At 44.9% G+C, this 23911-nt stretch overlaps 1 protein-coding gene and 1 long non-coding RNA gene across 4 annotated transcripts in view; one reads left to right on the forward strand and one right to left on the reverse strand.

Annotated features, from left to right (window-relative positions):
* Positions 1 to 23911, forward strand: part of faap100 (FA core complex associated protein 100) — a 185844-nt gene that overhangs the window by 19355 nt on the left and 142578 nt on the right. For 2 of the 3 annotated variants that reach the window (XM_068004124.1, XM_068004123.1), the window contains exon 8: positions 769 to 855. In XM_068004124.1, coding sequence (XP_067860225.1) covers positions 769 to 855 — 87 coding nt within the window. Of the gene's footprint in view, positions 1 to 768; positions 856 to 4647; positions 5897 to 23911 lie in introns of those variants that run through there. The other variant, XM_068004122.1, reaches the window with a different exon arrangement.
* On the reverse strand, positions 560 to 21200 carry LOC137341146 (uncharacterized). Its single transcript, XR_010966969.1, has 4 exons — positions 20990 to 21200; positions 7841 to 7957; positions 6980 to 7067; positions 560 to 960 (listed from the first exon to the last, which is right to left on the reverse strand). It is a non-coding gene; the product is annotated as an uncharacterized lncRNA (long non-coding RNA).

Raw genomic sequence — 23911 nt, forward strand, 5'->3', positions numbered from 1 at the left:
CTAAGTCTCCCATTATAGCATCCAACTGTACTTTAAACATCAGTTTTATTTTCATATGCTTTACTTCAAAGCCATTTGCTGTAGTTTTATATGAAAAAAAAGCTAGATTGTATGGCTGTAGACTGCAAGACAGAGTGCTGCTAAACAGCAGTGTTTGTGGAAAAGTACAAGGTGGGCTATCTCTAGTCAGCGTTCAGCTGTTCTAATAGTGCGGGCCATGGAATGGTGGGAAGCATGTACCTCACTGATTCCTGACGTGGGGAGTTAATTACCTCAGCTGCTGGGGGGAGAAGGCAAATAGACTCCAGGTACTTCTGCATAGGGAGAGGGGAAAGGTCAGGAAGGGTGTGAGCTCTGGACCAGGCCTGTTCTCACCTCTTTCTCCTCTCTTCTCCCCACCACCCACCCCCCCTCCCCCACCCCTAGTACCAGCAGGTTGTTTGTGTATCTCCTTGGTTGAGAATTAGTTTATTGTTCGGGCACTTGGAGAGGGAAGTACAGAAGGTGAAATAGGACAGAAGGAGTGAGAGCAAGATTTTTCTTTAACATAGAAAGAAACTTTTCAAGACACTGACATATTTTATTTGTGAAGAAACTATTGACATTTCACATTCAAACAGTCACTGTTTTTTTAAAAATGCAGTGTAGGCAGTGATCATTAAAAGCCAGTACATCGAGGGCACTTTTAAAACCTTGATGGCAAGCCTGTTATTTTACTAGTCCTCTCAAATTGAGTTATTGTCTCTGTGTTTCTTTTACACCGAACAGATGCTTTTGGAGCAGAGTTCTCCCTGTGGTGACTCACTGCCTGGTCTTCGAGTACAGCGTCTCAGACAGCTGGCACACAATGCAGAGGTAAGGGGAGTGTGAAGTAAGCTGGGGAATGCTGCACGGACTTGGGTGAGGTGCTGGACAGATGTTGGGAAGGCAGACTGCTTGTGTCCAAATGGGATCATGTTACTGAAAAACACAAACCGCCCCCCAAGATTAATAGTGTGTGTATCTCCCCTGCTCCCTCCCCCATTCTGATAGTTCCTGAAACATGGTAAATGTAACAACTTGATAATACAAAGCATTATCACTCAGATAAGGAAGGTTACATCTTCAAAGACAATGCCTGGATTATGATTTAACCTGGATTATTAGCCTGACAAATTTATTAGAGTTCTTTGAGGAAGTAACGGGCAGGGTGGATAAAGGGGAACCAATGGATGCAGTATATTTGGATTTCCAAAAGGCATTCGATAAGGTGCCACATAAAAGATTACTGCTTAAGGTGTTGGGGGTAATATACTGGCATGGATAGAGGATTGGCTAACTAACAGAAAACAAAGAGTCGGGATAAAAGGGTCATTTTCAAAATGGCGATCTGTAACTAGTGGGGTGCCGCAGGGCTCAGTGCTGGGGCCTCAACTATTTAAAATATATATCAATGACTTGGATGAAGGAACAGAGTGTCTTGTGGCCAAATTTGCTGATGATACAAAGATAGGTGGAAAAGCAAGTTGCGATGAGGACACAAAGTGTCTGCAAAGGGATATTGACAGATTAAGCGAATGGGCAAAAATTTGGCAGATGGAATATAATGTGGGAAAATGTGATGTCATCCATTTTGGGAGGAAAAATAAAAAAGCAAAATATTATTTGAATGGAGAAATATTACAAAATGCTGCAGTACAGAGGGATCTGGGTGTCCTCGTACATGAAACACAAAAAGTCAACGTACAGGTGCAGCAGGTAATCCGGAAGGCAAACGGAATATTGGCCTTTATTTCTAGGGGGATGGAGTATAAAAGCAGGGAAGTCATGCTACAGCTGTACAGGGTGCTGGTGAGACCATACCTGGAGTACTGCGTACAGTTCTGGTGCCCTTATTTAAGGAAGGACATACTTGCACTGGAGGCAGTTCAGAGAAGGTTCACTAGGTTGATTCTGGGTATGGAAGGGTTGTCTTATGAGGAAAGATTGAACAGGTTGGGTCTATACTCATTGGAGTTTAGAAGAATGAGAGGAGATCTTTATTGAAACATACAAGATTCTGAGGGGATTCGATAGGGTAGATGCTGAGAGGATGTTACCCCTCATGGAGGAATCTAAAACTAGGGGCATAGTCTCAGAATAAGGGGTCGCCTGTTTAAGACGGAAATGAGGAGGAATTTCTTCTCCCAGAGGGTCGTGAATCTTTGGAATTCTTTACCCCAAAAAGCTGTGGAGGCTGAGTCATTGAATACATTCAAGGCTGAGTTAGACAAATTTTTGATCAGCAAGGGAGTCAAAGAAAAGAGGGGGAAAGCGGAGTTGAGGTAAAAATCAGATCAGCCATGATCTCATTAAATGGCGGAGCAGGCTCGAGGGGCCGAATGGCCTACTCCTGCTCCTATCTCTTATGGTCTTATGGTCTGTCTGAAGTGAAGTTGTTGCGAGGAGAAGTGTTCACTTGTAGCACAGCTGGGGTAGGTAAAAATAAACTAATCTGCGTCTGATCAACTCACCTCGATTACAACAAGTAGAAATTATTTGGAAAACAATCCTAGGGCCAGCTTCCTAAAAGGCACTCATTCATTCCGAATACACTCTGCTACTTCCACGTGCAACTGAAGTTGTACAAGAAACACTGGACAATCAGCCACAGTGGAGCTCAGCATTTCTGTTCTTACTGGTTTAATGTAATGCTGTATAATGAGCACCTGACGTGCTTATTCCCGGACCGAGCTGAGTACCTTAGTACTAATCACTAGTATTAATACTTGGCTGGGTTTTCGGAGCAGGTGGGTAGTTCTTTCAAAACCTGTTTTGCCTCGTTGCCAACTGGTCTGTACTGTATCGTTAGGTTCAAATAGTTTGATGGATGCTATGTCAAGGTTTATGCTACCGATTGAACTACTTCCTGATTGGGTTTGTCTTTCTGTTTTCCTTATTTTGTGATCAGTAATATCTCTGCTCGATGTGGAGTTTGATGATGGACCATAGTAATGTTTATTAAAGGGACAGGCCCTAACACAGTTGCTACACAATGTCTCGGGTTTGATTGCCGTTGGCTGATTTCTATTGGAGTATCGGTAGAGCCAGTACAATTAGCTCAGTATTCCTGGGTTAAGGAGGGGAAATACACAGCCAGGTACACCTGTTTACTATCTAGTAGCCCCTTTTGGAAACTGCTTGTGGTGGGTTTCGGATGTGAACAGGTTCAAACTTGGTTGTGATGCCTCAAATAGTTCAGTAGCCAGTCAATACTCACTATCTGGGCATATAGCTGAAGAATGACCACTTTAAGTGAGGTACTGAAGGGCTGCCGGTACCTATGGAACCGTATGCAATCAGTGAGTCAGTGCCTAATTTTCCATATCAGTGCTTAGTATAATACTGCAAGCTTTTCACTGGACACAATGTAATGATAGCTCTTGATCTCTCCCTGACCAGTTAACTGCAGCTAATAAAGGTGCAGAAAGTACTTTGTCCTGAAATGTTGTTTGATTGAAGTGTTTTTTAATTTGTAAAGATAAATGTTTTTTTTTATTCTTTTAAGGGATGTTATCATCACTGGCGAGGCCGGCATTTATTGCCCATCCCTAATTGCCCTTGAGAAGGTGGTGCTGGGCCACGTTCTTGAACCGCTGCAGTCCATGTGGTGTATACACATGTATATCTCTCCATAAAACATTTGCAATCCCATGTACAGTTAATGTATGTTTAGCCCTATGTACATAAACATGTGGATGTTCAGTCAGATACCTGACTGATTAGTCATTTAATCAGTCTGATTAACTGATTAATTCTGATGGAGGTTAAAATTTAAAGTTTCACTTTATTTTCCTCAGGGGTTGAACAAACTGAGTCGGCCAAACTATGCCAAGAATTTTAAAAAACTACCTAATATTACATGTCAACTTTAAAAAAATGTCAGCTTTAGTAATGACTTTTCTGTTAGAGAATTTACATAGCAAGCTAGGGACCTCTTGTGGCAGTAAAGGAGAATGCACAATGCTCTCCATTTTGCCTTTATAGAAAAGTTCCATAGAACCAAAAGGATACAGTAGCCGTGGTTATGGTACTAGTCCAGCAATCCAGGGTTCGTGGGTTCAAATCCCACCATGGCAAGTTGTGAAAGCTGCCGGATTGTTGTAAAAAGCCAACTTTTTCACTAATGTCCTTCAGGGAAGTGAATCGGCCACTCCTACCTAGTCTGGCCTACATGTGACTCCAGTCCCACACTATGTTGATGACTGTTAATGCCCCCGGAGCACATCCCGAGAATAAATACATTCTATGTTTTTTTAAAGAAAAATTCCTCTATATTATTTTAGTGGCTGGGAGGCAGATTCAGTTCCAGAAATATAATTCCCGTCCTGAAAAAATGTTGCTGCAGTTAAGTTTGAAATTGCTAAAATGATGAAGAATAGGATGAGTTTTTCTTGGTCAAACTCGATTCCATCTGCTTTCACCCTTTTAAGGCCTGTGATCCGTGTGTGCAATTTGACCGACTTTCCCCATTTTCTTACGAGAGGGTGCAAGGGGGGGGAGCTGCTCAGATTGCTGTGCTGAAACACTCACTCTTCAGACTGCCCAGAATAACATCCCCGATGACAATCATGTTTGTTTCGTAGAAACCACAAGAAAACTCTTTAATTGGATTTTGTTTTGCTTTAGGCCCTTCTTAAAGAGGCGCAATCATTGCGTGACCAGTTGTGTCTTGGGGCGGAAATGAATATGAGTGACACTCCAGGCAAACTTCTGCAACTCTACAGGCAGCTGAGAAGCACTGATCTAGTTATTGTATAGTGGATGAAATTGTTCAAACTGCCACAGTCTCCAGAATGATCCCTGAACTTGTTTTCCACTTTATCCTTTAACAGTCCACATCTAATGATAGGGGCCTTTTATGCTCTGTACTGATTTTAAGTTAGTGCCTCGTTTTACAATGATCTTCTGGTCTGGCAGCACTTGCCTCCGTTTCATTTGCCATGTGTATTAAAGAAAGAAGAAAGAACTTGCATTTGTGTAGCTCCTTTTGCGTTCTCAGGAAATTCCAAAGCATTTTATAGCCAATTAATTACTTTTGAAGTGTAATCGCTCTTGTTTTGTAGGCAGACACAGCAGCCAATTTGTGTAGAGCATAGTGCCATAAACAGCAATGAGATAAATAACTCCCAATAACCTGTTTAGGTGGTGTTGGTTGAAGGATAAATATTGGCCCGGATACCAGGTGAGTGCCATGGGATCTTTTACGTCCACTTAAATAGGCAAATTGGGCCTTGATTTAACACCTTATCTGAAAGACTTCATCTCTGACAGTGCAGCACTCCCTCAGTACTGCATTGAAGTGCCAGCCTGGATTATGTGTTCAAATCCTGGATTGGACCTTGAATCTACGATCTTCCAACTGAGGCAGGAGCCAAGCTGACACTCCAGTTATTACATAAAATATAATGACAACCACCTTAGAGAATGCAAATATCTGGGCTGGTCTGCACAACGAGTCACTGCACTCCAAAAATAATTAATTGTAGGAAGCACATTTCAGTGATGTGACGGAGTTCTGTATAAACCCAAGTATTAGTGCCCAGCAGTTAGTGCACCAGCTCAGCAGGGACTGGCAGTGGTAGTCATGGAAGAATCGTCGACCAATGCCCATTGGTGGCTACGGACTAGTTTTTTTGCGACCCCTGAAATCTTTGCACAGTTTAGACGCGCCTTGTTACTAAATGAACAAGCACTCGTATAACCCAGAATTCCACAGTTGTAAAATGTCTGCCCCAGCAAAGTGTCAGGCAGTTTTGTCACAGGCCTGTGACAGTTAAAGTAAGAGACTGCTTTTACCACTGACGGTGATGCTGAAATTTAATTGAACAAAATTGCAAAATTAAAATATTTGAAATAAACTTGTTTGCCAATGAAATGCTGATCGGTATTCAAAACTTTCTGTTTTTTTTTCATGGAAAAAGCTAGTGTTAAGGTTCGCATTGAGGACAATGTTGGGAAAGTGGTGGGGGCGGGGGGGCAAAGTTACTGTTCCTGAGTCATGCAGGCTATGAAAGCCCCATGTTTGGTCCTTAGCCTGCGCTGAGGTAGCTGAGCTAAGCAGGCACATCAATTGGTTAGGAATGAGTAAAATTGGACCAGGTCCTTCTTTTCTGATTGTGGTCTTGCTGGAAAGTGCAGGCGTGGACATTGGGATGACGACGAAGCTGTGCTCGGTCTGCCAACACTCACTGTTGATGCTGACGCAAGAACAACACTCTTTGGGATAATCAATAAGAACATAAGAAATAGGAGCAGGAGTAGGCCATACAGCCCCTCGAGACTGCTCCGCCATTTAATCAGATCATGGCTGATCTTCAACCTCAACTCCACTTTCCTGCCCCATCCACATATCTCTTGATTCCCCCAGAGACCAAAAATCTATTGCTTTCAGCCTTGAATATATTCAACGACTGAGCATCCACAGCCTTCTGGGGTAGAGAATTCCAAAGATTCACAACCCTCTGAGTGAAGAAATTCCTCCTTATCTCGGTCTTAAATAGCCGACCCCTTACCCTGCGTCTATTCCCCTCCTAGTAATAGAATGCTTGTTGAACTGTCTTCAGTGAGGAAGCTGACATCTTCAGAAAAGCAGGAGGGAAGAAAATTGGAGAGGGAAAAAGTATGAAGGAATAACATGACTGGGTCTGTTCGCTGATGATTACACAGTGTTCAGCTTCATTCACAATTCCTCAGATAGTGAAGCTGTCCCTGCCTGCATGCAGCAAGACTTGGACAACAAGCAGGCTTAGGCTGATAAGTGGCAAGTAATATTTGCGCCACACAAGTGTAAGGCAGTGACCATCTCCAACGAGAGAGCCTAACCACCTCCCCTTGACATTCAGTGGCCTCTGGGTGTGTTGGGGGATGATTTCAATAATCCATATGGCCATCTAACTCTGAAATGCTGGTGGATACTGATTATAATCACATGACAAATTCCCCAAATTTTTACACTTACCCGCCTGTAGTGTGATCTACTGCCCAAGTAATGCAATTTTGCATAAAACAGTCCTGGAGGCAATTAAAATGCCAGTTTCTGAGTCGACCTGTGTAAAGTCACAGAAAGTCATTATGAAACTGTACAGTCCTTTGGTCAGAGCACAGCTCGAGTACTGTGTCCAGTTCTGGGCGCCAAGAAACAAGAGACGCAGTGGAGCCAGTGCAGAGAAGGGCCACGAGGCTAATCTCTCGTGTCTGGGGTCTGAGAAATGAGAAAAGACTGGAAAAACATGGGCTGTTCAGCCCGGAAAGGAGGCGTCTGAAAGGGGATCTTACAGAGTTATTATACAAGATAGTAAATGATAAGAAAAATGTTATTGTGGAATACGACTTTAAATTGAGCTGGAAGTGGGACAAAAACTATTAAAAGGTCATCTTGGGGCTGATATCCAGAAGTTGTTCTTCATGCAGGGAGTGATCAACACTTGGAATGGACGTCCAAATACAATAGCAGAGGCAAAAACCCTGGAATTATTTAAGCAACAATTAGATGCAGCAATGGAGGGACTGTAGGGTCTTTATGGATGGCCGAATTAAGATGGGCCAAATGGCCTACCTCATCTGTAAGCATCTTGTGATAACAAATCCTTTAACAAATCAATTGCTTTAATTATATTGAGTAAAAGGTGACTAGAATTTTCTAAAACACCTTTGATAGAATCGACAACATGGAGGTTTAAACTAGACCGTGATGGCGCCTGCCCAGCAGTGAAGTGTCGATTGAGACTTTTACCGATTCCTGCAATTCACATAATATAGGCAGCTGAATCTCATCGAAAGCAGCTTGAAAATGATCACATGCGGCTCTTACCCAACTAACCTTGAGTGTAGAGTGGATGTGAGTCGAAGCATTTCCCTCCTGCCAAAATATATAAGAACCATCACTCTGAATTCAACATTCCTGAATTCAAATATACTTTTCCGAAGTGCTGACCGCCTGAAAAAGAAATTGCATTAGTCTGACACTGTGCTTCATGAGGTCTTAGCTCTGTTTTATCAAACGCTGATCACAGGCTGGGTTTACTTATGAAGAAGCATTTTTAGCATTGAAATGTAGGGGGTATGACAGAAACCATTTGATATAACGTAATTATCGTACTTTCTCAGCAGAATACAATCATAGGGGAATTCAGGTTTGAGTAATGAATGTTGAGAGACTGAGAAAACCCCCCAAAAAAAGAATAATTTTCCTACTGACAAAGCAGTTTAAAATGTTGTGAAACATTTCATAAAGTTCTCTGTAATGAAGAGCATGAGGAATTCTGCACACATGTGTGGAAATCTGTAATCAGCAGAGAAAGCTTTCAGTTGCTGTGTCTCTTCCCTCTGAAATTTTGTCCCCACACCTCTTTGCTTCACTAACTCTCTCTCTCTGACTTCAAGGGCCTCCTGTAAACCGTGTCTTGGGTCTTTATCTCAACCCAATTTTCTTTACTTCCTACGTGTAGTCCACCACTCCCCTTGTAAAATGCTCTGAGACATCCAAGGTGAGGAGTGCTGTATAATTGTAAATACAGTAGTTGTACAGCTGGGTACAGAGGAGGGAGATTATTTGCTGCTATAGGGGTCACACTCTTTGAGCTGGTGCAGTTTGTCAGAATCATTTGGGACTAGTATGATCTCTCGAGAAAGGACCTGTTCAGCAAATTCTTTAATATCCTCAGGAGCACGATCCATGTTCTTGGGTACACTGGAGATAATGTGCACTCTTTGAAAGTGAATATATGAAATATGACTGTACAGTATAAATGTGTGGGTATAATTAACCAAATCGGAATTGATGAGTTCCACAGAATTAATTCTCTGAAGGACACTGGTAGGTGTAGCTTAGGGGCTCTTTCACTTGCGACGTGCTCCACTTCCTGTTACTTATTATGTTCTTTCTCCTATAAAGAAAACACAGTCAAGGTAAAAATAATATCCATCTAAAAAAAATTAATTTCAGAGGAGCATTGGCAAAGCCCTTGGGGAAACTATCCCGATTGTCTGTCTCTGCAGCCATTAGCCAGTGCATTTACCTGCTTGCCCGTCATTGTGTTTGTGAGCCATTCATCCACCTGCTCAGCCTCTTGACTATTGGTTGAGCGGCAGCATTAAAATAAAGGAAGTTAAGAAGGAAATTCTTCTTGAGAAAATGATATACTTAAATTGCCCACCTGCCCATCTCAGTGGAACCATTTGACAAGCATTTTCCTCTGGCCCACATTGTGCATCCAGTATTGTACAGACAGTACAATACATATTGTACTGCCAGTTTCGTTCAGTCATTGTCAAAATAGAGACCTGACAGATCTGGATCTCTGAATTGCCCTCTAATGACTGGCTTACTCGGGATATATCCATAAGGGTCAGTTCTATTTGAAACAGAAGGGAAGGAAAATGTTTTTTTTAAGAAGCATATGAACATGCTAGTTTAAGAAAGAAAGTGAAGTTCTGTTTTTAATGTAATGCTGCAAAGCAGGAAATTCCACTGGGAGGTTTTTTGGATGTAATATTTGCCTTGAAGTTGATGAAGCATCGCCAGAGACAACTCAGACCTTTGGTTTAAAACGTGTCCCTGGCAGGAACCCCCACCAGTCTGTCTGCCCTAAAAAGATGGAGGCAATTGCATGTTGGACCAAAAATCACAAGCAGATTTGTAATTAAAAACTGTACTTTTTGGTCAGTAAGGTAAAGGCAATATTTAGCTCAACCACACAGAGCAGCAGGTCCCAGATTCAATACTTGAATTAGTTGTTCTCAGTTCAGTTAGAGATGGCATTCTGTCAGAGAGTTGTGGAGGAGATGAACACACGACTGGGCGGTGGTGACATGTTCAAGGACCTTGAACAAGAAAGGGGAGGTTTGAGATTGGGCAGTAGTTGGGGGAGGGCGATCTGGTCAAGTGTAGGTTGAATTGCCTGCCAACATTTACCGTCAAGTCTCACGCGTGAGGTAGCAGGGCATCTGGTGCCAATGCAATACCGTTCCAGTCAACAGCTTCAGGAGAGGAAGAAACAAAGGAGGAGAAAAATTGGATCCCTGCCCTAATAAAACTGATGTTTTAAATACACCACCTGGTATGCTACTGAGGCACACAGACTTGGAAGGCCCTGTGTGTGATTCCTGGGCTGTGCTCAATTAAAGGATCTCATTTGGCTGGGGAATTTTATAGAAAGCATCTGATAAAGCATTAATAATTTTAATCTAAAATAAATGAAAATTTGGATTGTATGTTTTTAAAAAATGAACTCCACATCTGTTGTATCAATTGAATGTGCAAGAGGGAGCAGTGCAACATCCAGCTTATTGCACTCGTATGGGAAACTGTGTGCCTCTATTCAACAGATTGGATTTTGATTAACTAGTTCCAGGTAGCACTGATCATACCATATCAATGTTTCAAGTCCAGGAATCATGTTGCAGTGCAGCTATTATGTAAACAAATTAACGTGATGGACCCCATTAGAAGCCTGCTTGTCGTTCCAGCTTTTTCTGTTACCTGGTGTAATGGCACTGAGTATCAGTAGGTGGTGCTGTGCCTTTGCACAAACATGCTTTCAGTTTCTCTTTGATACTTGGCCTGCTCATTAATCAAAAAATGGCCCATCAGCAAAGCCATCTGTTTGTAATTTTCATGGAAAACGGATGGAACCGTGGGATGTGATCCCAACAGACCAGCACAAATCCCAGATTCTCGTGTACTAAAAATGGACTTTGACTCATTCAATTGCCATTAACTTGTGGCCCTGCTCAGATCTGGACATTGATCGAGGAACAGCTCCAACTCCTGTGCTTCCATTGCCCATGTGCTTTCTTTCCTTAGTTGCCTCTGATCCTGGCCATTTCTACATCTGGTCACCTGGCTGCCTCTTTTCTGAAGCTGCCTCAGATTCAATTGATATTGCTGTATTTTCCTCCCCATTTTGTGTTGTATTTTTAATTTTATTCTATATTTCCCCTGTTTTAACCCCACTCCTACTACCTGCCACACTGATTCTCTTTTACGGCTACATTTTCTTTCCAATTTCTCCCCATCTTCTCTCTCTCCCTACCTCTCCTAATGATGTTGACTTCTTGCTGGGATACATTTCCAACAGGCACTGGGATCCTCCAATACTTTTCTCAAGTGGCCATTCTTCATGTGTGAGTATTGGTCGGCTATTTGACTGCAGACAGCATCACGGTCAAGCCCATACTTTCCAACAGGGGCCACAGGGTAGCAATCAAAAGGGAGAATCAATGCTCGCTTTTCCCCATTTCAACCTGGGGGTGCTGAGGACAATTGTAGCGTCCCTGTCGCAGCCCTCACTGAGATAAGCTAGTGGTTATGTTACTGGACTAGTAATCCAGAGGCCTGGACTAAAATCTAGAGTCATGAGTTCAAATCCCGCCACGGCAGCTGGTGAATTTAAATTCAATTAATTAAATAAAAATCTGGAATTAAAATACTAGTATCAGTAATGGTGGCCATGAAACTACCGGATTGTCGTAAAAACCCATCTGGTTCACTAATGTCCTTTAGGGAAGGAAACCTGCCGTCCTTACCCGGTTTGGCCAATATGTGACTCCAGACCCACAGCAATGTGGTTGATTCTGAATTGCCCTCTGAAATGGCCGAGCAAGCCACTCAGTTGTAAAATATCGCTACGAAAAGTAATAATAAGAATAAAACCGGACGGACCACCCGGCATCGGACCACTAGGCACCGGACACGACAATGGCAAAACACCAAGCCCAGTCGACCCTGCAAGGTCCTCCTTTCTAACATCTGGGGACTTGTGCCAAAATTGGGAGAGCTGTCCCACAGACTAGTCAAGCAACAGCCTGACATAACCATACTCACAGAATCCTACCTTTCAGCCAACGTCCCAGACTCTTCCATCACCATCCCTGGGTATGTCCTGTCCCACCGGCAGGACAGACCCACCAGAGGTGGCGGTACAGTGATATACAGTCAGGAGGGAGTGGCCCTGGGAGTCCTCAACATTGACTCTGGACCCCATGAAATCTCATGGCATCAGGTCAAACATGGGCAAGGAAACCTCCTGCTGATTACCACCTACCGTCCTCCCTCAGCTGATGAATCAGTCCTCCTCCATGTTGAACACCACTTGGAGGAAGCACTGAGGGTAGCAAGGGCACAAAATGTACTCTGGGTGGGGGACTTCAATGTCCATCACCAAGAGTGGCTCGGTAGCACCACCACTGACCAAGCTGGCCGAGTCCTGAAGGACATAGCTGCTAGACTGGGCCTGCGGCAGGTGGTGAGCGAACCAACATGAGGGAAAAACTTACTTGACCTCGTCCTCACCAATCGACCTGTCGCAAATGCATCTGTCCATGACAGTATTGGTAGGAGTGACCACCGCACAGTCCTCGTGGAGATGAAGTCCCGTCTTCGCACTGAGGACACCATCCAACGTGTTGTGTGGCACTATCACCGTGCTAAATGGGATAGATTCAGAACAGATCTAGCAGCTCAAAACTGGGCATCCATGAGGCGCTGTGGGCCATCAATTGCAGCAGAATTGTATTCCACCACAATCTGTAACCTCATGGCCCGGCATATTCCTCACTCTACCATTACCAACAAGCCAGGGGATCAACCCTGGTTCAATGAGGAGTGTAGAAGAGCATGCCAGGAGCAGCACCAGGCGTACTTAAAAATGAGGTGCCAACCTGGTGAAGCTACAACACAAGACTACATGCATGCTAAACAGCAGAAGCAACATGCTATAGACAGAGCTAAGCGATTCCACAACCAACGGATCAGATCAAAGCTCTGCAGTCCTGCCACATCCAGTCGTGAATGGTGGTGGACAATTAGACAACTAACGGGAGGAGGAGGCTCTGCAAACATCCCCATCCTCAATGATGGTGGAGTCCAGCACGTGAGTGCAAAAGACAAGGCTGAAGCGTTTGCAACCATCTTCAGCCAGAAGTGCTGAGTAGATGATCCATCTCGGCCTCCTCCCGATATCCCCATCATCACAGAAGCCAGTCTTCGGCCAATTCGATTCACTCCACGTGATATCAAGAAACGACTGAGTGCACTGGATACAGCAAAGGCTATGGGCCCCGACAACATCCCAGCTGTAGTGCTGAAGTCTTGTGCTCCAGAACTAGCTGCGCCTCGAGCCAAGCTGTTCCAGTACAGCTGCAACACTGGCATCTACCCGACAATGTGGAAAATTGCCCAGGTGTGTCCTGTCCACAAAAAGCAGGACAAATCCAATTCAGCCAATTACCGCCCCATCAGTCTACTCTCAATCATCAGCAAAGTGATGGAAGGTGTCATCGACAGTGCTATCAAGCGGCACCTACTCACCAATAACCTGCTCACCGATGCTCAGTTTGGGTTCCGCCAGGACCACTCGGCTCCAGACCTCATTACAGCGTTGGTCCAAACATGGACAAAAGAGCTGAATTCCAGAGGTGAGGTGAGAGTGACTGCCCTTGACATCAAGGCAGCATTTGACCGAGTGTGGCACCAAGGAGCCCTCGTAAAATTGAAGTCATTGGGAATCAGGGGGAAAACTCTCCAGTGGCTGGAGTCATACCTAGCACAAAGGAAGATGGTAGTGGCTGTTGGAGGCCAATCATCTCAACCCCAGGACATTGCTGCAGGAGTTCCTCAGGGCAGTGTCCTAGGCCCAACCATCTTCAGCTGCTTCATCAATGACCTTCCCTCCATCATAACGTCAGAAATGGGGATGTTCGCTGATGACTGCACAGTGCTGAGAACAGCTGAGAGGAGCCGAGCCGAGCGGAGGGAGCGTCCGATAAAAGGCGGGATTTCAGAGCGCTGAGAACAGCTGAGCCGAGCCGAGTGGAGGGAGCGTCCGATAAAAGGCGGGATTTCAGAGCGCTGAGAGGAGCCGAGCGGAGCTGCGACCGAGTTCGAAGTGACGTCAGGAATCAGATCGGGACGCGACACAGGGGAGGCACCTGATTGGTGAGTAGGTTCAGGTGAGTATTTCTCCTTATCTACAGTAACTGAAGTAAAAGGAAAGGGAAGGTCTGCAGGTCTGATAGGAAGTAGCGTTTATTTTTTAGTGAATCAAGGTCCCCAGTGTAGTTAACATTCTCTAAATTGAGAACAATTTAAAGGTGTAAACTCCTTAAAGGGAGTGGTAAGTAGTTTTTCTTTCCTTTTTTTTTCTCTTGACATTGTAGTTGTTCTTAAGCTAATTTAAGGGTTAAGTCATGGCAGGAGATCCCAGCGCCGTGTCATGTTCCTCTTGTGGGATGTGGGAATTCAGGGCTCCTTCCTGTATCCCTGATTCCTTCACCTGCGGGAAGTGTGTCCAGCTGCAGCTATTGTTTGACCGCTTGACGGCTCTGGAGCTGCGGATGGACTCACTTTGGAGCATCCGCGATGCTGAGAAAGTCGTGGATAGCACGTTCAGTGAGTTGGTCACACCGCAGATAAAAATTACTGAGGGAGATAGTGAATGGGTGACCAACAGACAGAGGAAGAGTAGGAAGGCAGTGCAGGGGTCCCCTGCGGTCATCTCCCTCCAAAACAGGTATACCGTTTTGGATACTGTTGGCGGAGATGGCTCACCAGGGGAAGGTGGCAGTGGCCAGGTTCATGGCACCGTGGCTGGCTCTGCTGCACAGGAGGGCAGGAAAAAGAGTGGCAGAGCTATAGTGATAGGGGACTCGATTGTAAGGGGAATAGACAGGCGTTTCTGCGGACGCAACCGAGACTCCAGGATGGTATGTTGCCTCCCTGGTGCAAGGGTCAAGGATGTCTCGGAGCGGCTGCAGGACATTCTGGAGGGGGAGGGTGAACAGCCAGTTGTCGTGGTGCATATAGGCACCAACGATATAGGTAAAAAACAGGATGAGGTCCTAAAAGCTGAATTTAGGGAGTTAGGAGTTAAACTAAAGAGTAGGACCTCAAAGGTAGTAATCTCAGGATTGCTACCAGTGCCACGGGCTAGTCAGAGTAGGAATGACAGGATAGCTAAGATGAATACGTGGCTTGAGAGATGGTGCAAGAGGGAGGGATTCAAATTCCTGGGCCATTGGAACCGGTTCTGGGGGAGGTGGGACCAGTACAAATTGGACGGTCTGCATCTGGGCAGGACTGGAACCAATGTCCTAGGGGGAGTGTTTGCTAGTGCTGTTGGGGAGGGTTTAAACTAATGTGGCAGGGGGATGGGAACCGATGCAGGAAGTCAGTGGGAAATAAAGTGGTGACAGAAACAAAAGGCAGTAAGGGAGAGTGTACAGAACATGACCGGACAGATGGTCTGAGAAAGCAGGGCAAAGACCAAGGGAAGACTAGATTAAACTGCATTTATTTCAATGCAAGAAGTCTGATGGGCAAGGCAGATGAACTCAGGGCATGGATGGGTACATGGGACTGGGATGTTATAGCTATTACTGAAACATGGCTAAGGGAGGGGCAGGACTGGCAGCTCAATGTTCCAGGGTACAGATGCTATAGGAAAGATAGAGCAGGAGGTAAGAGAGGAGGGGGAGTTGCGTTCTTGATTAGGGAGAACATCACGGCAGTAGTGAGAGGGGATATATCCGAGGGTTCGCCCACTGAGTCCATATGGGTAGAACTGAAAAATAAGAAGGGAGAGATCACTTTGATAGGATTGTACTACAGACCCCCAAATAGTCAACGGGAAATTGAGGAGCAAATATGTAAGGAGATTACAGACAGCTGCAAGAAAAATAGGGTGGTAATAGTAGGGGACTTTAACTTTCCCAACATTGACTGGGACAGCCATAGCATTAGGGGCTTGGATGGAGAGAAATTTGTTGAGTGTATTCAGGAGGAATTTCTCATTCAGTATGTGGATGGCCCGACTAGAGAGGGGGCAAAACTTGACCTCCTCTTGGGAAATAAGGAAGGGCAGGTGACAGAAGTGTTAGTGAGGGATCACTTTGGGACCAGTGATCATAATTCCATTAGTTTTAAGATAGCTATGGAGAAGGATAGGTCTGGCCCAAAAGTTAAAATTCTAAATTGGGGAAAGGCCAATTTTGATGGTATTAGACAGGAACTTTCAGAAGTTGATTGGGAGAGTCTGTTGGCAGGCAAAGGGACGTCTGGTAAGTGGGAGGCTTTCAAAAGTGTGTTAACCAGGGTTCAGTGTAAGCACATTCCTTATAAAGTGAAGGGCAAGGCTGGTAGAAGTAGGGAACCTTGGATGACTCGGGAGATTGAGGCACTAGTCAAAAATAAGAAGGAGGCATATGACATGCATAGGCAGCTGGGATCAAGTGGATCCCTTGAAGAGTATAGAGATTGCCGGAGTAGAGTTAAGAGAGAAATCAGGAGGGCAAAAAGGGGATATGAGATTGCTTTGGCAGATCAGGCAAAGGTGAATCCAAAGAGCTTCTACAAATACATAAAGGGCAAAAGGGTAACAAGGGAGAGAGTAGGGCCTCTTAAGGATCAACAAGGTCATCTATGTGCGGAACCACAAGAGATGGGTGAGATCCTGAATGAATATTTCACATCGGTATTTACGGTTGAGAAAGGCATGGATGTTAGGGAACTTGGGGAAATAAATAGTGATGTCTTGAGGAGTGTACATATTACAGAGAGGGAGGTGCTGGAAGTCTTAACGCGCATCAAGGTAGATAAATCTCCGGGACCTGATGAAATGTATCCCAGGACGTTATGGGAGGTTAGGGAGGAAATTGCGGGTCCCCTAGCAGAGATATTTGAATCATCCACCGCTACAGGTGAGGTGCCTGAAGATTGGAGGGTAGCAAATGTTGTGCCTTTGTTTAAGAAGGGCGGCAGGGAAAAGCCTGGGAACTACAGACCAGTGAGCCTGACATCTGTAGTGGGTAAGTTGTTAGAGGGTATTCTGAGGGACAGAATCTACAGGCATTTGGAGAGGCAGGGACTAATTAGGAACAGTCAGCATGGTTTTGTGAGAGGAAAATCATGTCTCACGAATTTGATTGAGTTTTTTGAAGGGGTAACCAAGAAGATAGATGAGGGCTGTGCAGTAGACGTGGTCTACATGGACTTCAGCAAAGCATTTGACAAGGTACCGCATGGTAGGTTGTTACATAAGGTTAAATCTCATGGGATCCAAGGTGAGGTAGCCAATTGGATACAAAATTGGCTTGACGACAGAAGACAGAGGGTGGTTGTTGAGGGTTGTTTTTCAAACTGGATGCCTGTGTCCAGCGGTGTGCCTCAGGGATCGGTGCTGGGTCCGCTGTTATTTGTTATTTATATTAATGATTTGGATGAGAATTTAGGAGGCATGGTTAGTAAGTTTGCAGATGACACCAAGATTGGTGGCATTGTGGACAGTGAAGAAGGTTATCTAGGATTGCAACGGGATCTTGATAAATTGGGCCAGTGGGCCGATGAATGGCAGATGGAGTTTAATTTAGATAAATGTGAGGTGATGCATTTTGGTAGATCGAATCGGGCCAGGACCTACTCCGTTAATGGTAGGGCGTTGGGGAGAGTTATAGAACAAAGAGATCTAGGAGTACAGATTCATAGCTCCTTGAAAGTGGAGTCACAGGTGGATAGGGTGGTGAAGAAGGCATTCAGCATGCTTGGTTTCATTGGTCAGAACATTGAATGCAGGAGTTGGGATGTCTTGTTGAAGTTGTACAGGGCATTGGTGAGGCCACACTTGGAGTACTGTGTACAGTTCTGGTCACCCTATTATAGAAAGGATATTATTAAACTAGAAAGAGTGCAGAAAAGATTTACTAGGATGCTACCGGGACTTGATGGTTTGACTTACAGGGAGAGGTTAGACAGACTGGGACTTTATTCCCTGGAGAGTAGGAGGTTAAGGGGTGATCTTATAGAAGTCTATAAAATAATGAGGGGCATAGATAAGGTCGATAGTCAAAATCTTTTCCCAAAGGTAGGGGAGTCTATAACGAGGGGGCACAGATTTAAGGTGAGAGGGGAGAGATACAAAAGGATCCAGAGGGGCAATTTTTTCACTCAAAGGGTGGTGAGTGTCTGGAACGAGCTGCCAGAGGCAGTAGTAGAGGCGGGTACAATTTTGTCTTTTAAAAAGCATTTGGACAGTTACATGGGGAAGATGGGTATCGAGGGATATGGGCCAAGTGCAGGCAATTGGGACTAGCTTAGTGGTATAAACTGGGCGACATGGACATGTTGGGCCGAAGGGCCTGTTTCCATGTTGTAACTTCTATGATTCTATGATTCTATGTTCAGTTCCATTCGCAACCCCTCAAATAATGAAGCAGTCCGAGCCCGCATGCAGCAAGACCTGGACAACATCCAGGCTTGGGCTCATAAGTGGCAAGTAACATTCGCGCCAGATAAGTGCCAGGCAATGACCATCTCCAACAAGAGAGAGTCTAACCACCTCCCCCTGACATTCAACGGCATTACCATCACCGAATCCCCCACCATCAACATCCTGGGGGTCACCATTGACCAGAAACTTAACTGGACCAGCCATATAAATACTGTGGCTACGAGAGCAGGTCAGAGGCTGGGTATTCTGTGGCGAGTGACTCACCTCCTGACTCCCCAAAGCCTTTCCACCATCTACAAGGCACAAGTCAGGAGTGTGATGGAATACTCTCCACTTGCTTGGATGAGTGCAGCTCCAACAACACTCAAGAAGCTCGACACCATCCAAGATAAAGCAGCCCGCTTGATTGGCACCCCATCCACCACACTAAACATTCACTCCCTTCACCACCGGTGCACTGTGGCTGCAGTGTGTACCATCCACAGGATGCACTGCAGCAACTCGCCAAGGCTTCTTCGACAGCACCTCCCAAACCCGCGACCTCTACCACCTAGAAGGACAAGAGCAGCAGGCACATGGGAACAACACCACCTGCACGTTCCCCTCCAAGTCACACACCATCCCGACTTGGAAATATATCGCCGTTCCTTCATTGTCGCTGGGTCAAAATCCTGGAACTCCCTTCCAAACAGCACTGTGGGAGAACCGTCACCACACGGACTGCAGCGGTTCAAGAAGGCGGCTCACCACCACCTTCTCGAGGGCAATTAGGGATGGGCAATAAATGCTGGCCTCGCCAGCGACGCCCACATCCCATGAACGAATAAAAAAAAAAGATCAAATTGGTGAGCCCGCCTGGAAATTTCTTGGTCTGCAGGTCTTAGTACAGCAACAGGGAATACATTTACCCCCTAAGCCAATTGGAGAACTGTATGCAGATTTTTTTTGACAGCTCTATGATAAGTAATGGGGTGGAATTCTAAAGGACATTGGTCTCACTAGCGTTTCCTTCTTCAGGTGGAATACTCTGCTACCAACAGCTAGCACATTGAGGGAACTTGAGTTCCAATGCTACTAAAATGTGAGGTTCAGGATTTGATCCCCCGAAATTGGTCCAGTGCCTCACTGTGCAAACAATGGTTGTGAGTTGCTGAGCAACAGAATGCACAGCCACTGACTGCAAGTTCCTTTCTTTATTTTAATGGATTCAGGCGCAGATCTGAGTGATTTCAGCTCTGAACCTTGATGTGGCAGTAAATGGGCAGGACTGACAAGGACCAGCTGTAACAAGGTTAGAGTAGTCCAGAGTTTGGAATTCTTCATGACTACGATTAGTCACAGATTGGCTGTCAGGCGGACCAATTAAAACAGAGCAATGTAAATGCTCCTACCACTGGAAGTGCTTTGTTTCCACATGGTGTCCTGTCTAACCGTCTTGTCAAGAGGGGACTGACTGACTGCATCATGAAGGCAGACTGACTAGCAGACGATGGGACTCGAATCTGTGAGCCCAAGTGCACATGACACCGGCCCACACAGCAGGCTTGCTTCTATTTATATAACTGCCTCCTGGCTGCAGTGGGAATAAAATCGTACAATTAACTGACTCTTGATCAATCACTCAATCTCATCCTACTTGCTTCAAACCCCGACAATGGTGGGGTATGTTCCTATAAGGTTTGAAAATATAAACACCATTGCCAGGGTCTATTCATAATTCCAAATAATCAAACGTTTTGATAAGTTGTGTCTGATCAATGTCTATTTAAAATTTTATAAACGTGTGCAGACCCACAAACTACTTAACAGCATGGATTGATCAGTGGGCTGGATGAATATTGACAAACTGACAGCCTGTTTCACGCATTATTCTGCAAGCTGACCTTTCGCTGTCAGTGTGATGATTCGATTAAACACAATCCCCCCCAGCCACATCCTCCATTGGTTCCTGTAGTGCATTTATGTATAAATTAGAGAAAATGAGATGTGAGATGAGGGTCTCGGGTGACAGTACATTTAGATACTATTTTAAAATTTGTCCTTTCACTCTTGAATAAGGGGATATTAGGACAGGTAGGTTTTATAAAGTGTATAAAAGGAGGAGAGAGAGGCGGGGAGGTTTAGGGAGGGAATTCCAGAGCTTAGGGCCTAGGCAGCTGAAGACCTGGCAGCCAATGGTGGAACGATTAAAATCAGGCAAGAGGCAAGAATTGGAGGAGCATTGAGATCTCGGAGGCTTGTAGGGCTGGAGGAGGTTACAGAGATAGGGAGGGGCGAGGCCATGGAGGGGTTTGAAAACAAGGATGAGAATTTTAAAATCGAGGCGAACCCACTTGGATAGACAGAGAGAAGGTCTCCAATAGCCACTAACGATATTGAATCCTGATAGTTTCTTCCACATTTCCAGTGGAAGTGGAAGACAGACCAGGACTTGTATGAGAGAGGCCCATGATGACCCTTAATCGGATTCTCTTTCTCCCTTGTGTGGAAACACAGGTTACTTCCTCTTTACGGGTTCTGCAAGAGCTGTAACTCACCTCGAGGGATCATCACAGCTGCAAACACACCCCTCTTCCCCCATTCCTTGGTGCTGTATTTGCACCACAAGTACCAACTGTAATCATTTAGAAAATCCATCCACTGTATTTAACACTATAAGTAATTTTTGGCATGATTATATTGCAGAAAATAAATACATTCTGAAAGCTGAAATTTAGATTTGGTTACACAAAGGGTTAAATTCCTACCTCTGCTAATTGGACACACGGGTCTTGCTGAGCGATCGTAGTTATTTAAGGGTTAATGGATAAATGCGAGGGATCTGTAACTGGACTACAGAAGAGGGTCAGTCCACTGTGCTGCTGTCTCTCTGAGGCACTGTATAAATATTGCATAACCTTCCCTGTGTCAGCGTTCATTAGTCCTTGTCAAACACAACAGTGTGATGTGCATGATAAAAAAAACACCAACGTACCCCCACTGAGTGGGCCTATGGGAATTTTCAAACAACGTTCCGACAGTGCTCTGGGCTGCCCCTCTCTATCTGCATCTTGCAGATTGTCTCTGTTCATATTAGTTCGGCTCCCTAGGGAGGAAACACACTCTGCTTCGAGGCTGATACTGTAGCTGTCAGAGATTCCAGCAGAGAACTGTCTGCACCTCCTCCATTATCAAACGAGGGGGGCGGGGGGCGGGGTGGGGGGGGGAGGGGGGAGGGGAGGGGGAAGGAATAAAGTCCCATTTCCACTTCAAATTCAAAATTTGGCTGGAATTGTGCTGATCTGCACAAAAAACGTTTTGTAGCTCATGTATTATCTTCTTAAACAAACATTCCTCCAGCAGCCCTGACTGAAGCCATCCACAACTTCAAACAATATGAAGCCCAGGTGGATGTCAGACTCACTGGTGAATGGTTGATTTACAGCTAGATATACTGTTAAAGAATTTTAAATCTCTAAATGTTGCTAACATGCTTAGCAAACACTATTCATTGTGGAGGTAATTGTTACTGCACCAGCCTTTTTCCACGTTGACTTCTTCTGTAGTTTTCCAATCCTAGGTCTGACACTTTCAAAGCAACGTCAGTCCCCAAGTTTAACTTTCTCTTTTCTCTTTTTTTCCCTCCTCCATTTTTTTCCCCTCTCTCAAAGCTGCTGATTTATGCCTGGGCACGGTTCGGTGGGCGCCTGCCGCCCTCCAGTAACTGATCCGAGCGGCCATTCTGCATGTTCAAGCTTAAAAAATTAATATTGGCAGGCTATTCTACTATGGGGGACATCACGGCCGAATCTGACCCTGCTCTCACCTGGCATCCAGTGGAATAACTGGATAGTAATCACGAGTGGGATCCCTATTGATTTTTTTCTCTCTCTACTCCAGGTGAACTGAAGACAACCTTTCAGACTCCCGGACTTTGCAGACCCCCATGCCCGCATAGTTTCCTCTGATGTGTTTCAAGACTCTATCCTGAAATATGGGGTCAGCTTCCATATCAACACTAATAGCTCCCAACTATACCTCTCCATTTTCACCCTTGATTGCATGACCATCATTGTGTTATATGCCCATCGGTCATCAAGCCCTGAATGAACCAAAACTTCCTTCAGCTCAACATCAGTAAGCTCTCCTGTTTGACTCCCATCAGGACCTTTTTGCTTGAGCTGCCAGTTCCATCTCCGCCCCTGGCTGCTTGCTCAGACTGAACCGACAGGTATGCAGCTTCTGTGTCTTATTTGACCCTGAGCTTCATTTCAAATCCCACATCCACTTTATAGCCAGAAGATATCTTCCCAGTGCCTCTGGAACATTGCCACCTACACCCCTACCTCATCGTCCTTCCCCTGCACTGAAACCCTCATCCGCATCTTTGTCATCTTGAGGCTCAAATTCTCCAATCTTCTCTCTGTCAGTTCCCCAGTTCCACCCCAAATGCTAACCCATTCAGAATTCTGTAGCCAGTATTACTGCCTAAACCAAAATCCTAATCATCCATCACCTGTATGCTCATCAATTACATTTGTTCTCTGCCCCCGCAAATCTACTTCAAAATTCTTGTCTTTAATTCTTCCCATAGCTCCACTACACCCTGCAATCTCTCCAGCCCTGTGTCCCAGCTTGTACACTCTACGGACTCTCCCCTCCTTCACTATCAGTGGCAGGGCTTTCATCACACCTCTGCACTCAGGAATTCTCTCCTCAACCCTCTCATTTTGACATCGCCTCAAAACTTGCTTCTTCGACCATGCCTTTGGTCGTCACCTTTAATCATTCTCTTCTACTTTCTGCTCGGAATGCCCATTCTGTTGTACTCTTATAATGTAGGAAAGGCGGTGGCCAATTTGTGCATTTCAAGGTCCCACCAACAGCAACGAGATAACGACCAGATAATCTGTCTTAGTGATGTTGATTAAGGGATAAATATTGGCCAGGACAGCAGGGAAAACTCCCCTGCTCTTTTTTGAAATAGTGCCATGGGATCTTTTACATCCACCTGAAAGGGCAGACAGGGCCTCAGTTTCACCTGAAAGACAGAATCTGCAACAGTGCAGCACTCCCTCAGTACTGCACTGGAATGTCAGCCTGGATTAGGTGCTCAAGTCTTTGGAGTGGGACTTGAACCCGCAACCTTCTGACTCGGAGGTGAGAGAGTGCCACCATTGAGCCAAGGCTGACAGAGGTTGTTAAGGGACAACTTCCAAAATCTGTGTCATCTTATTTTATAGCTGCTGTAATTGGGGGCTTTTCTGAAACAAGCAGCCTGTTATACACTTGTGGCTGTGTGTAATTTAAACTGTAAACATGGTGAAAGGTGTGATATGGGCAAAAGGGTATTTATTTAACAAGAGGACAGTAAAAACATGAGTTAACATTGTGGTTGTAGAAAGAAAATGGCTTTGAATTTTTAAAATCCGTACTGACTGGGGTACTGTATGCATACATTCTGATTGAAAAATAGGAACAGGCAGAGATTGTTCCAGCCTATACAAGATACTGAACCCTTTGCAGCTGATTCCTTAATTACAAATATATACTCGTAATCTGCTGTAAGTCTTAAGTATTTATTTAACTAGCATTTTTATGATGGTTTAATCTATCGGAACATCTGTTTGGTCGTTTCAATAAACACTCCAATATTCAATTACCAAATTAATCGCATGACAACACCCTGG

Source organism: Heptranchias perlo, chromosome 23 (genome assembly GCF_035084215.1).
Source record: "Heptranchias perlo isolate sHepPer1 chromosome 23, sHepPer1.hap1, whole genome shotgun sequence".
Lineage (NCBI taxonomy): Eukaryota > Metazoa > Chordata > Chondrichthyes > Hexanchiformes > Hexanchidae > Heptranchias > Heptranchias perlo.